This window comes from Dermochelys coriacea, chromosome 3 (genome assembly GCF_009764565.3).
Source record: "Dermochelys coriacea isolate rDerCor1 chromosome 3, rDerCor1.pri.v4, whole genome shotgun sequence".
In the NCBI taxonomy this organism is placed as follows: Eukaryota; Metazoa; Chordata; order Testudines; family Dermochelyidae; genus Dermochelys; species Dermochelys coriacea.
This window is the reverse complement of record NC_050070.1, coordinates 105,546,176-105,559,212: the sequence shown is the minus strand read 5'-3', so window position 1 is coordinate 105,559,212 and position 13,037 is coordinate 105,546,176. Positions and strand designations below refer to the sequence as shown.

The window sequence follows — 13,037 nt, the reverse complement described above, 5'->3', positions numbered from 1 at the left end:
CCTGTGGACCCGGAGGTGCAGCAGGCGGCCCGCCACAGCCTCAGCGACCCCCAGCACCTCGGGCTGTAGGTCGGGGGAGAACAGGGTCACCACTCCAGCCGTACGAACTGTGAGATGGCTAAAGTAGACCCTGTCCCCCCAATCCAGCCGCCAGCTGTCTTCGGCGGTCGGATCCGTATGGGTCTCCTGCAAGAAAACCACAGAGTACCCCCCCTCTTGAAGGAAGGAGAGCACCTGGGACCTGCGGAGACCCATCCTACAGCCACGGGTGTTCAATGTTGCGATGGTAAGAGGTGCCATGAGGAGGGCTAGGGGGGATCCTCGCCGGAAGGGACACTCACGGCACTCCCGCTGGTAGGCCACAGCGCCCTGCCTCCCGGTCCTTTTACCCTCCCCCATGAGGGCCCTTGCTGCCCGGAGGATTTGATTAAAGTCCCCCCATCGCTGGAGAGCAAGCTGTCATTTGTTGCGGGAGCCACGGACGTCTTCTAAAAACTCCCACAACTCCTCTCGCAGCGCATGGGGGGCTGGGGTTACGGTCTCCTGGTTGCTCCCCGACGGGGCCCTTGGTACATCCCCGTGGCCCACCGAGATGGGCAGACAAGGTGCGGACCCCCGACGGGGCTCCTGATGGGTTGGCCTGAACGCTGGGGCGATAGGGGGCGGCAGAGGGAGGATAGCAGCCCCTGGTGGGTCGGGATGGGTAAACACAAAGGCTGCTCCCTGGGAGACATCTGTTGGAAAAGGGAAGGAGACAGCCCCAGGGGCGGCAATAACATCTCGGGAGGTGGACGGGATAGGGGCAGGGGCAGGGTTAGAGGTGAGAGTCTGGGCGGGGCGAGGGCTCTCAATGATGCTGGGTGCAAGCTCTATGGTGGATTTGGCAGCCACGGCATCAGGAGGTGGACTCTCTTCTGTAGGGCCCTCTCCCGGGAAGGAGGTTGAATGCTCCTCACCAACGAGGGGTGCCCCGGTGGCTCAGGTCCCAGCCGTGTGGCACTGGCCATCGCCTCAACAGGCTCGGTGGCTCTCAGGGGGGTGCCATCTGCAGCCGGGTTGATGGAGGAGTCCAGGGGCTCCTCAAAGGTGGGAGTGGAAGCAAGGGTTAGGGGAGGGAACATGGGGAAAGGGGGGCTGTAGTGAAATCGCCCAGATTTCGCCCACTGGCATAGGGTCGTACTCTCCCTGGGTAACCGGGGTCAGACCCAGGGCCTCGATCTCCTCCTATATGGACGGGAAATCCTTTTCCGCCACCCCAGGATACTCCCCACTGGCACCTGACGCGATGGTTGCCTCGGGGCACACTGAGGTTTCAGATGGCGCCTCGCGGGCCTCAGAGGGGAGGGACTACTGTGGAGGGGAGATACTGCTTTCCAGTGCTGCCACGTCATCCCTAGCCGGCACCTGTGGATGGAACTCACCTGTGGGTAAAGCGGAAGGCTCGGCATCGGTGCCCCCTTTCCTGGTCTTCCGGGGGGTCTCCGCATCAGATGGGAAGAGCGGAGCTTGAGTTTCCGCTTGCCCCGCTTCCCCTGGACTAGGGCCCAGCCCTCCATGGCATCATCCAGGGGCTGGCTAGCAGGGGTTGTGTCAGGGGTCAGAGGCGATGGCTCAGGGACTCGAGGGGGTAACGGTGGGGCATCACAAGGGAGGGAAGATTCCCCTTGGGGCGGGCCCTCTCCCATGCTTGGCGGTGTCCCTGACGCACCCTCCTCCACAGGCCCCACCAGATTGCAAGCAGCGGGGGCAGGGCTCTCCCGCTCATCTGGGCATAGTTGGGGAGGTGCCCCTTGGGCCCTAGCAGGAGCAATGGTGGACTGGGAAGGAGGAGGGGTGGTTTCGGGCGCCGGGCAGCCAGGGGCGCTGGCGATGACGGGGCCAGTGCCCTGCAAGGACTCGGGGGTCCCAGATGCCCCTCCTTGCCGGGCCAAGGGGCAGTCCCTCCAGACGTGCCCCATCGCCCAGCAGAGGTAGTACTGGGCCTCCCCCGTAGAATAATGCACCCGGTAATGGGCCCCCTGGTAGGGGACTAGGAAGGACCCCTCCAGCGCCTCTCCGTCACGCGCCACCGGCGGCAGTTGAAGCTGCACTTGCCGGCGGAACAAGAGGACGTGACGGAGGGTGGGATCTTTGCAGCCCAACAGGAGAGGGCTGATGACAGAGATGGGCTTCTCCAAGGTAGAGAGGGCGGGTAACAGGGCGGCATTGGGGAGAAAGGGAGGGACGGAGGTCAGGACCAGGAGGACGCCCATGTCCTCTAGCGGTTCTAAGGGGACAAACACGCCCCCTGCTGCCAGGTCCTTCTCCACCGCTTCCTGGGTGGTGGCCTCCGATGTTAAGAAGAAGACGACCTTGCCATACATTTTGGAGGCCGCCACAAGGGCCATGGGTCCCACCACCCTCGCCAACGCCCGCACATAGGTCTACACGTGGGGCGAGGCGGTCACCAGGAGGCAACGGACACCGTGCTTCCTCGTCATGGTGGGAAAGGGGCCCCGGCCGCTATAGATGGTAGTGGAGGCGGTGGGCAGGAGAGATGATGTAGCAGCAGGCGGGGGGGCTGACGCCACCTGGGTATACGCCCTGGGGGCCGGGGGAGGGACACCTGCAGAGCTGGTGGAGGGAACGGCGGGGAGGGACGCCCCAGCCGGTGGTGGGGCCTGGGCATTGAGGGCAGCCCCTGCCATGGAGGGCCTGGTCTTCTTAGCGGGGCCCTTCCCCTTCTTCTTCCCCTGGCCCTTCCTGCCGGCTGGGGGGGCTCCCCCTGAATCTGAGGGGGTGAGAGACGTGGTAGCAGTGGAGATCACCCTGGTGCCCGTCGCTGCTGGTGCCCCAGCGGGGATGGTGGCAGATGGTTCGGCAGCGGAGGTAGAAGCTTGGGGGGGTGACAGAGGGGCAGGCGGGGGAGGAGGGTGCCAAAAGGGGGGGCTGGACGGGGGCAATTGGGTTGGGGGTCAGTCACCGACACGGTGGAATTCCGGCTCCTCTTGGTGCACTAGGGGAGAGGGGGATACAACAACATTGGGGGTGCAGTGAAGAGGGTTGAAACTAAAAATGGGGAATTGCACAAGCGCATGGGAGGGGGCATGGGCACATGGAGCAAGGGGCTAAGCAGGCTGGAGGTAGGGCAGGGAAACTAAGGGGCTAGCCTCAGAGGCTGGGGCAGGGGAAACAAACAGAAGCTGCAGGAGGAAATGGGTGGGGCAGGCAAACAAACTGAAGGTAATAAGCAGGGGCTGGGGCATAAGGGGGGCAAAAGCTGCAAAGGGCAAATGGGGCAGGTAGTAAAGGGCAAAGCTGTGGGGTGGGCAGTCCGGGGGGGGGCACGTGCACCCACGTGCGCTTGCACAAGTCTTTTTAGGCTGGCTGCTGCTTCTGGCCCAAAGGGTGGAAATGGGGCGTGACAAGCCAAGCAAGCATCTGAGTCCAGAGGCAGGAGCTGAGGCAGATGGCATACAGCCAGTGGGGGTGGTGGAGGGGGCAGCGGTGGTGGTAGAGTGGTGTGGGTTGGGGGGGGACACACGGATCAGGGGGCAGCTCCACACCACACCCCCTGTGTCCCTACAAACACAGGACCCCCACCACAAGAGCACAGTTTGAAAATTACTCAGTCTTGGGGCCCTCTCTACGGTGGTCTGCAAAGTCTCTAGGTGCTCCCCCACTGGTAGATGGTCCTCTTCTTCTCCTCCTCGGGCTTCAGCAGCTCCAGCCAGCAGACTCCACAGCAGCAGCAGCTGCTCCAGGAACTCCAGGTGGTGGTGGTGTCCAGGTGGTGGTGTCCACAACAACAGTGGCTGGGGTCCCTCACTCCTCCTCTCTCGGAGTGGGCTAGCAGCCCCCGCCCCCGGGGCTGCAGTTGGAGCAGTAGCAGCACCCGAGATTTGGGGGTCCAGAACCAGGTAGCAGAGAATGGGGGGGGAGGGTGTCTGGCCCAGCCAGGGGAGCAGCTAGAGCAGCAGGGAGAGCTTAGGGCCCAGCAGCAGGAGTAGCAGCTTCCCACCTCCCTCCAAGCTAGAAGGCTATGGAAGAGTCATGGGAGAGAGAGAGATTGGCTCCAGGCTAAACAAATCCCTGGTACCAGGATAAGTGAAATGGCAGCTGTTCCAGGTCAATTAAGACACCTGAGGCCAATTAAGAACTTTCCAGAAGGCAGGGAGAAGGCTAGAACACCAGAACCCAGTCAGGGGCTGGCTGAAAGTAGTTAAAAGCCTCCCAGCCAGTCAGGTGGGGTGCATGTCAGGAGCTGTGGGAAGAAGTTGCGTGGTTGGAGAGGCTGAGTAGTACACACTGTATCAGGCACAAGGAAGGAGGCCCTGAGGTAAGGGTGAAGTGGAGCTTGAGGAAGTGAGGGCTGCTGTGGGGGAAGTAGCCTGGGGAATTGTACATGTCATGTTTTTAAAAGGTCAGCTACTATAGCTGATACTATTAGGGTCCCTGGGCTGGAACCTGGAGTAGAGGGTGGGCCCGGGCTTCCCCCCCCCCACCTTTGCCCCTGATTAATCACTGAGACTGGGAGACAACAGAGACTGTGCAAGGAAGGATAACTTCTCCTCACCTCCCTTGCTGGCTTATGATGAAAATGTCTCTAGAGAAAGAAGGGTTACGTGGAGGGTCACAGTGAGCCTCTGAGGCTAGCGAAATCCGCCAGGAAATGCGGGATCCATGGAGGCAAGGACAGAGCTTTGTCACAGTATATACACTGTATCTTGATAGAAAAAATCTTGTGGTGCTGGAATATTCTTTATAATCCTTTATACTGATGATTAAATTATAAATGTTTGGCAATGATGCTTCATTTCCAAGCACATTAGAAAACTGAATGTGATTAGGCTTGATTTGAGGTCTTTAGACAAGAGAAGCTTTTTAGTAATTCGGCATCACTTGAATTACCTGTTAGCATTAGAGTGCACTGCATTTTCTTGTTAGGGTAAACATAGTTTGTGAGTTCTCATATTATAATGTAATATATTCAGCTTGACATAAATAGATACTTAAGACATATTCTGATTGCCATATATAATACAATGACAATATACGTCAAAAGTCCTTGTACAAAAATCTCCACAATCTCCATTAAACAAAGGAATTAAAAAGCAACTAGTTAGGCCAGTCACATTTTACTGCCCAAGTTTCTGATGGGGAGTGGCATCCTAACAACATGTTACTATTCAGAATAAAGCTTCATTCCTTTCACTCTAAGAATGGATGAAAGATATACTGTTAGTTTCTTTGTTTTTTGTTTAAAAAAGTAAGGTGTGAGCAATATGCTGCTCTTGTATGCAAAACCAAAAACTTTCTGTCAAGATAATTGGATACAAAAATACTACTTTCCATAAGTTATATGGAAAACTTTCCCTAAATAACCAGGATAATTATACTACTTTAAGCTTTGTTAGCATAAGCAGCATATGGCTGTCATTTGCAAGGCAAAAAATTGTAAACTATTAAGATGATCATGGACACATTTATCAGCCCAGATGAATGGGTGAGGAATAAACTATATGTACTGTTGGGAACAAAACAATGGTCCATCTAATCCACTATCATGTATCTGACAGGGGCCTGCACCAAATGCTTTGGAAGAAGTTGTAATACCCCTATAATAGACAATTATACTCTAACATTTCCAAGGGGAAAGTTTGGGGAAAGTGTCTTCCTAACCTCAGGGAGTTAGTGGAGTAGGTTTATGCTCTAAAATATAATTTATATCCTTTGCAGCCTATCTATTGTAACTGTGTAGTGTTCAGATGTCTTATTTTTAAAATGTTACTAAGCTCTTTGCTGTAACAATATATTGCCCCAGTGAGTTCCACAGATTAACTGTGCCGGCTGTTAATTTCCTTTTATCAGTTTTAACTTTGTTGCCTTTGACTTCCTTTAGGTGTCCCTTTGTTTGTATTATGAGAGAGGTTAAATAGAAGCATTAGTTGACCTACTGTATATATTAATTTTACATAATTCATCATGACACCACCAAGTCAGTCCTCTCTGAAATAAACAGACTGTATCCTAAAGGATTAAGATTTAGGAGAGGATATAGGGAGGTGACCACCAGTCCCTTATACCTATTGAGAGCTGGGCACAAAGCCAGTCTCTGGTCTTTGAGTGCATGGACTGATCTAAGCTAAAATCTACAGCAATGTTGTAGTCGTCAAAGAGGGTGGGGGGGGGACTGCTCCCATTGGAAGGGAAGGTGTGCTACACTCTTTCAAGAAGTATAGCTGTGGCCACTCTCCAGCTGCATCTACCTCTAACGCAGTGCTTTCAGGAGCTCCTGCTGGGGTAGATGTAGCTGCCCTGCGCTTTATGAAGGGTAATGTGTTAAAGACGCAATTTAGCCCTATGTCCATTAATGGTTTTGACCTTTGATTCTCAATGACACTCCTTCCTCCACAGCTGAACACACTACCCAATTGCTTTGTTTAATTTTTTTCTTTAAGAACCAAACTCAGTTAAGTAGGAATGCTGAGTTGCTGAAGCTTCATTGAAAGTTTCTGTGCAGCTCCCATTTGCCATGAATGCTTAAAACTAATTTTGTTGAAAGGTCCTAAATCTAGGAACTAGAACACTGGATGTTTACATTTTAACATGTGTATTAAGTCTTAATTATATGTACTAGTGAAAGCTGGAACAGTCTACCTTTTCATTTAAGATTCCCAAATTAGTTATGAATGTTACTAGCATCAGTATGGTGGAGCCTAGTTTTCACTGCTATTAGTAAACTCTTCAGATACTTTTCTGAAAACATAAAACTAAATTTTAGAATTCCATGCTTTTTTTCCCCCCTGCAGGCTACTAGAAGAGTTAGTGCAGAAGGAGAGAGAATTTCACACCCTTTTACAACAAGCTATAGAAGAAAAAGATCAAGAGATCAAAAACCTGCAGCTTAGGTCACAGCGAGTAGGTAAGTGAGTTAGGGTGACCAATGGAACGGACAAAATATCGGGACACGTGGGGGAAGCAAAAAAAAAAAAAAAAAAAGGCCGGAGCAGCCAAAGCCACAATATCAGGACAAATGGCATTCCGACTGTCATCGGTCGGGATGCGGGACAAAGAACTAAAAATCAGGACAGTCCCGATTTTATCGGGACGTCTGGTTACCTTAAAGTGAGTAGAGATTTCAAACGAAACTGTTCCACACAGCAGCTGCAAAAGAATGCTGTGGCAGACAAACTTCTTTATTTTATTGGCCCAGCATCAGTAAAGGTCTTTAACCACATTTCTCCTAGCCAGGACTGGGTAGAAGCAAGCAAGTATACTGTGGAAATAAGTTACTTCATTTGTTTCTATATCCACAGTAAAAGCAAATGTTGTAAAACTCAAAACATGCTGTTGATCTGTGATTATAAATTACTGGAGTATACAGGGCTATTCTGTCACACTTGGTTTCTTTAATTTTAAGTGTTTGTTTCTAAACAAGACCAACTTATTTGTACTGCGCATGTGTGTTTACTGAGTTTTAAAAAGTCAATAGCGATTAATCCACAAGATTTATAAACCTGCTTTAAAGAGAGACTGCTGTGTGGGCTTAAATGCGTGTGTGTGTGTGTTGTGAGAGAGAGAGAGAGATGCTTTCAGTGATTTGCCCTTAGACACACAAGGAACCTATTATCAGCACCAGGTATTAGAGAATTATTTAGCTAAAGAAGCTGGGTGTTTTTGGAGCTGAAGGGCCAGAGTTCTAGAATAGCATTGTGCGTGATTTATCTAGTAATTGTGAGTGAAATCCTGGTCACGTTGAAATCAGTAGGAATTTTGCCAATGGCTTCCCTGAGGCCAGGATTTCACCTTTTGTTTCTTGACTGCAGCATACGGATTCATTGTTATGTTCACTCCCTTGAAGAGGTGCAGCACCTTACTGGTTGATTCAGAAGCAGTATACATTGACACAAAAGTGAAGCGTCCAGATCTTTGTTTTCAAAAAACTATATGTTCCTCACATGGGCACTGAGGAAGAGAACAATAAATGGAAAAAGTAGAGGAGGGCTCAGTAGAGCCCTGTGAGGGTGTTAGAGGATCATATCCCACTTTCAAGGGAAAAGAGCCATACTTGGGAGAGAGAGAGTGACTACTGCAAAAACTTTAAAAAGCAATCAAACAATAGAAATCGTATTTGTAGCAGGGGTGGAAACCCCTGCATATTTTAGCATGGAATACATTTCTATAGCAGAGTGAAAACCCTGGCAAAACAGGGATTATAAAAATAGCAGAGGTCCTGGCCTGAAGCCTTACTCAGGTAAAAGCACATTGAGGGCAATATGAGTCTTGTTTAAGGCCTTGTCTACACACACCAATTGTACCACTTTACCAATTTAAAGTATACAAGGATAGTTATTACAAACCAAGTATAGATGCAGATGTATTGGTATAAGAGTGTCTTATACCTTGGGCTTCTGATTTTTAGTTTTAACTAATAATCACTGATAAAACACCCCCAATTAAAAAAAAAAAAAAAAAGGAAATTCATGTTTCTCCAAGAGACACCGGAAATGGTTGCATGTATCTAAGAAGGGCTTGACTACACGTAGCAATAGTATGGACTATGGGGAAGTGATTTCTAAAGAGCACTAATGCGTTGTTCGCTAATTGGTCTGTGTAGACCCTGGTGATGCATGTTAGAGGTTCCCTAGTGAGCTTTAACGTAGTGCTGTTTTGAAACAGTACACATTTAAGCGCACTAGGGAATATTACCTGAGTAAATACTGCAGGATTTGATCTCTATATCCTTCGCTGTAGTGGTACTTGCATGTCACATTTTTGTGGAAAGAGTAGGAAAGGTCACTGAAGACAGTGCTTCTCTATTTAAAATTGTGAAGAGGACACTTTTAAAAGACCTAAATTTTTTCAAAATATTTGATCTAGATATCCCTGGACTGTCTATCTGTCACCTTAATCCTTCTGGCACAGGGGTTGAAGACGCTGATCTCATAAACTGGCTGAGAACTAATGGAGCTGATGAAGATACTATAAATAGGGTAGGAAAGATGTATTTTCTTAGGTATGTTTGTGATACAGTAGCAGTGCATTTTTCTCAGGCTTAGTGGGGAAAAAAGCCAGCAAAAACCTTGGAATTATTTCTGTACCAGCAAAAACCTTGGAATTATTTCTATACCTTTTGGAGGAGATGAGATTCGGGGTGGAGGGGCAAGGGAGGGGTGAAGAATAGAAAGACCATTATAAAAAGTCTACTATTGCTTTTAATTCATGTAGCTAGCTCAGGGGTGGGCAAACTTTTTGGCCTGAGGGCCACATCTGGGAATAGAAATTGTATGGTGGGCCATGAATGCTCAGAAAATTGGGGGGTTGGGGTGCGGGCTCTGTTTGGGGGTGCGGGCTCCAGGGTGGGGCCAGCAATGAGGAATGCAGGATGGAGCTCCAGGCTGGGGAGTAGGGTGCAGGGGGAAGTGAGGGCTCCAACTGGGGATGTAGGCTCTGAGGTGGGACTGGGGATGAGGAGTTTGGGTGCAGGAGGGAGCTCTGGGCTGGGATTGAGGGGTTTGGAGGGAGGGAGAGAGAGGGATCAGGGCTGGGGCAGGGGGTTGGGGCGCAGGGAGAGGCTCAGGGTGCAGGCTCTGGGCAGTGCTTACCTCAGGCTAGATGCAATAAAACACATTTTCCAGTTAACTAAAAAAATGTTGATTGGCTTCCTAATTCCTAAGCATCTTTGCAACTCTTCCAGCAACTCCTGTTGATTGCAGTAAAACCCGCTGGTAAACTTCAGGAGGAATGGGGGTTGACTTTGATTAGATACATCAAGATAAAAATTACCTGTGCTTTGTCTCCACTAGTATTTTACATTGACCTAGCTATCTTGATATGAAAACATATACACCTATTTTGTAGGGAAGACAGAGCCTTAGAGATATTGAGCATTCTAGAACTTCAGCTGACTTCAGTTAAGACCCATGACTGGTTAGCACCTTTTGAGGAGCAGGCCCATGGTTTTCTAAAGTTCATCACACAAAAAATGAAGCAACTGAAGTGTAGAGGTCACTTTTGAAAACACAGGCCTTAACTTCTCTGTGTGTTTTTTTTCCCCCCTCGGTGAAATGGGGTATTTATACCAATCTATCTCCCAACTCCCCTATCCCCAGGAGTGTTTAGGATTAATTTAATTAAAGTGTGAGGTACTCAGCTATCAGAGCAAGCTCTATAGAATCGCCTATTAACAAAACAAGATAAAAATATCTGAACTGCAGAATTAGGACCAATTCAAACATATATACTCCTTGACATGCAAACATACAACATCCCGTATAAAGATGGGGTATTTTCATTGTATTTACAAAACATAAACTTGACAAAATCTACATATAAACAAAACAATAGCATCAAAGTCTTTATTGGCAATAAAGTTACCATATTTTGGACCAGTCCTGTATTCCTTCTGCACTCAGAATTTGATTTAAGGGAGTTTTGGGTACACAAGGAATGCAGGATCATGTCACTATATTATATATAAATATTAGAATAAATGGATATATCTGACAAAAGTAGCCTGACTTTCAATTAGGACTTTTTTCCCTCCCCCAAAGTTTTTGGCAGAAGACTACACATTAATGGATGTTCTCTGCTACGTTACACGAGATGATCTGAAATTCCTGAGACTAAGGTAACACTTCACCTTCTATTTAATCTCACATAGCTGAAATATAGAGGTATTGTACTGAAACGATAGAAATGGAAAATTGTGAATGGCATTCTTAAGGTGTGAATTTTATTTATGTGAAATGAACACTACAAAATCTAGTTTTCAGGGTTTCTACACACAGACACACTGAATATGTACTGATTAAACATTTTAAAAATGTTTTAGTTTGATTTTATTATTTGAAAGAATTTATTCTTCAAGTTATCTAAAGCAAAAGACTTACGTGGAGAGAGGTCCCTTTGGAGTGTTGCTTTATATAAACAATTTTAGACACAGATAATTTAACATTTTGAGAACTAACCACAGAATCTGTCTGAAAATTATGCAACCGCCACTAAACTGTTACATAATCATAGCAAGTTTGCCCGTAGCCACTGAACTGGATTTGAGTAGAAGCAATGCATAGAGTTATACCAGGCCTCCCTTGCCCTCAATCATCTTAGCTAGAAATTAAAACATGGACAAAGAGTAAGATTTCATACTCTAGTGTTTCATTATATTAATTAGGACAGTATGTAACATTTGCTAGTTATGTTCAAATTAGCTTAGTCTACTTTGAACAATGAGGGCCTGATTCTCTTCATTTAGTGATTAATCCTACATTAATTTTATCATTGATTTCAATGGGAGGATAGTCATGCCTTTATACCTATGTCAATAAGGAGCAATTCCACTGACATCAACAAAGATTCACCAGTTTAGCGCTGGTGTGTGATCAGACTCAATCCTTGACTATTCTGGATCATATAGAAAAAGTGGATTTAAATTAAAGCTGCCTCTTATGGATAATTTTTGGGTGTTAACTTTTAAGTATATTAAAAGTATATTGGATCCAGTTACTAATTCAGCCAAAACTCCTATTCAGTTCAGTTGAAATACATATTTGTAGACAGTGCTTAAGGTCTTTAAAGTCCATTGAAGTCAATGGGAGTCTTTTTATTGACTTCTGTGAGCTTTAGAGAAGTTCTTTTAGTTTGTATTATAACCAAAAATGCTATTCACATTTGTTTTAATATTGTGTTTTAGTATTTCACATTTGATTTCTCTGTGTTTGTGCCATGTTTAATAACTGCAATGAATGTATTACGACCACTACAGGATGGCTTGAATCGGGATACTATGGAAGTGGAGACCAGTTTTTTTAAGCTAAGCATCTTTATGATTTTTCTTTTACAGAGGAGGGATGCTATGTACGCTCTGGAAGGCCATCAGTGACTTTCGAGAGAAACATGCTTGATGCTGGCTAAATCAGTTTCTACTTCTCTGCAGAGATTTAGAGATTTTCTACAGCATAGAGCAGGTTTGCTGTCAGAGAGAGTGTTGCACTTTAATCCAGTATTTGTTTACCAATGTTAAAAACACTGCAGCTCATGACTGCATTTACACCAACAATCCCTAAGGAGTCTGTAAACACCCTTTTACATTATTTTAGTTTTAAATGATTTTACATGGAAGCCTTTTTTTAATCTTAAAATCTGTTGTAGATAAAGTAACCAGATAGGTTTTGTGTAACATTACCATGTAAGATTTCATGTGATTGTGCATCACTGGAACAAAACCAAAATGTGACAACCTTTCAAGTTTATTGTTTTGTTATATACCATAATAATCGGTAGTAGAACTTCATAATTTCAATTATCATGTAAAGCTTACATTTTTTTCTTTTAGTGTGCAGAACCTAAATAATTGTTTTTACTTACTGCCCTATATAAATTTTAATATTGTTTATTTTTGGTAACTTAAGTTCCCTGGTCTACAGTCCATTTGTTTTCGAGTTGTTTATGTACTACTGAACTGTACCAGTTGTATATGCCTGAACCATAGTAATGTTAGCTTGTTCTAAAGCTATCTATTGTGACATACAAACATAAATTCTTAAAAATAAAGAATCTAATAATACAATTTTGATACTTTCCTTATTTAAGAGCTTCTAAAAATAATAGTTCAAAATCTGATACATGCGGTATAGCTAGGAGTAATGGGACAAAACTACATGGAACATTTAGGCTGAATGTTAAGAAAACCTTCTCATATTAAAGTGACTTGAAGTTTAGAGTTACTGTGCTTCTGTCTTGGTAAACAATGTATTACAAACTCATTCAGTTTTCCCACATACTAAGTCTAATTTCAGCATCCACATTTTTCCAGGACAGAAAAAACTCTTCACCTAGTGCTCTAGCTGGTTTAATAAACAGCTTGACTAGCTAGTCAGTAAGAAGTGGACTTTCAGCTTCCTGGCCACAAACTGTTAGTTGTAAAATCATTTGAGGGCATTTATTCTGTTCTGAAAGCCTTTTGATTATGTATCTTTCCCATAAATCATGAAAATGGACAATATTTCTCCACTTACGTTTTGGAACATAGGAATTGCTATATTGGACCTGAC

General features: G+C 46.3%; 1 protein-coding gene across 5 annotated transcripts in view; it reads left to right on the top strand.

Annotated features, from left to right (window-relative positions):
- Nucleotides 1-12,550, top strand: part of MAP3K5 (mitogen-activated protein kinase kinase kinase 5) — a 166,887-nt gene extending 154,337 nt beyond the window's left edge. For 4 of the 5 annotated variants that reach the window (XM_038395956.2, XM_043511057.1, XM_043511056.1 and 1 more), the window contains 4 exons: nucleotides 6,792-6,904; nucleotides 8,863-8,975; nucleotides 10,536-10,612; nucleotides 11,828-12,550. In XM_038395956.2, the coding sequence (XP_038251884.1) occupies nucleotides 6,792-6,904; nucleotides 8,863-8,975; nucleotides 10,536-10,612; nucleotides 11,828-11,888 (364 nt within the window). In that variant the 3' untranslated portion in view covers nucleotides 11,889-12,550. Of the gene's footprint in view, nucleotides 1-6,791; nucleotides 6,905-8,862; nucleotides 8,999-10,535; nucleotides 10,613-11,827 lie in introns of all 5 variants that reach the window. The other variant, XR_006279992.1, reaches the window with a different exon arrangement.
- Nucleotides 12,551-13,037: the final 487 nt, after the last annotated feature.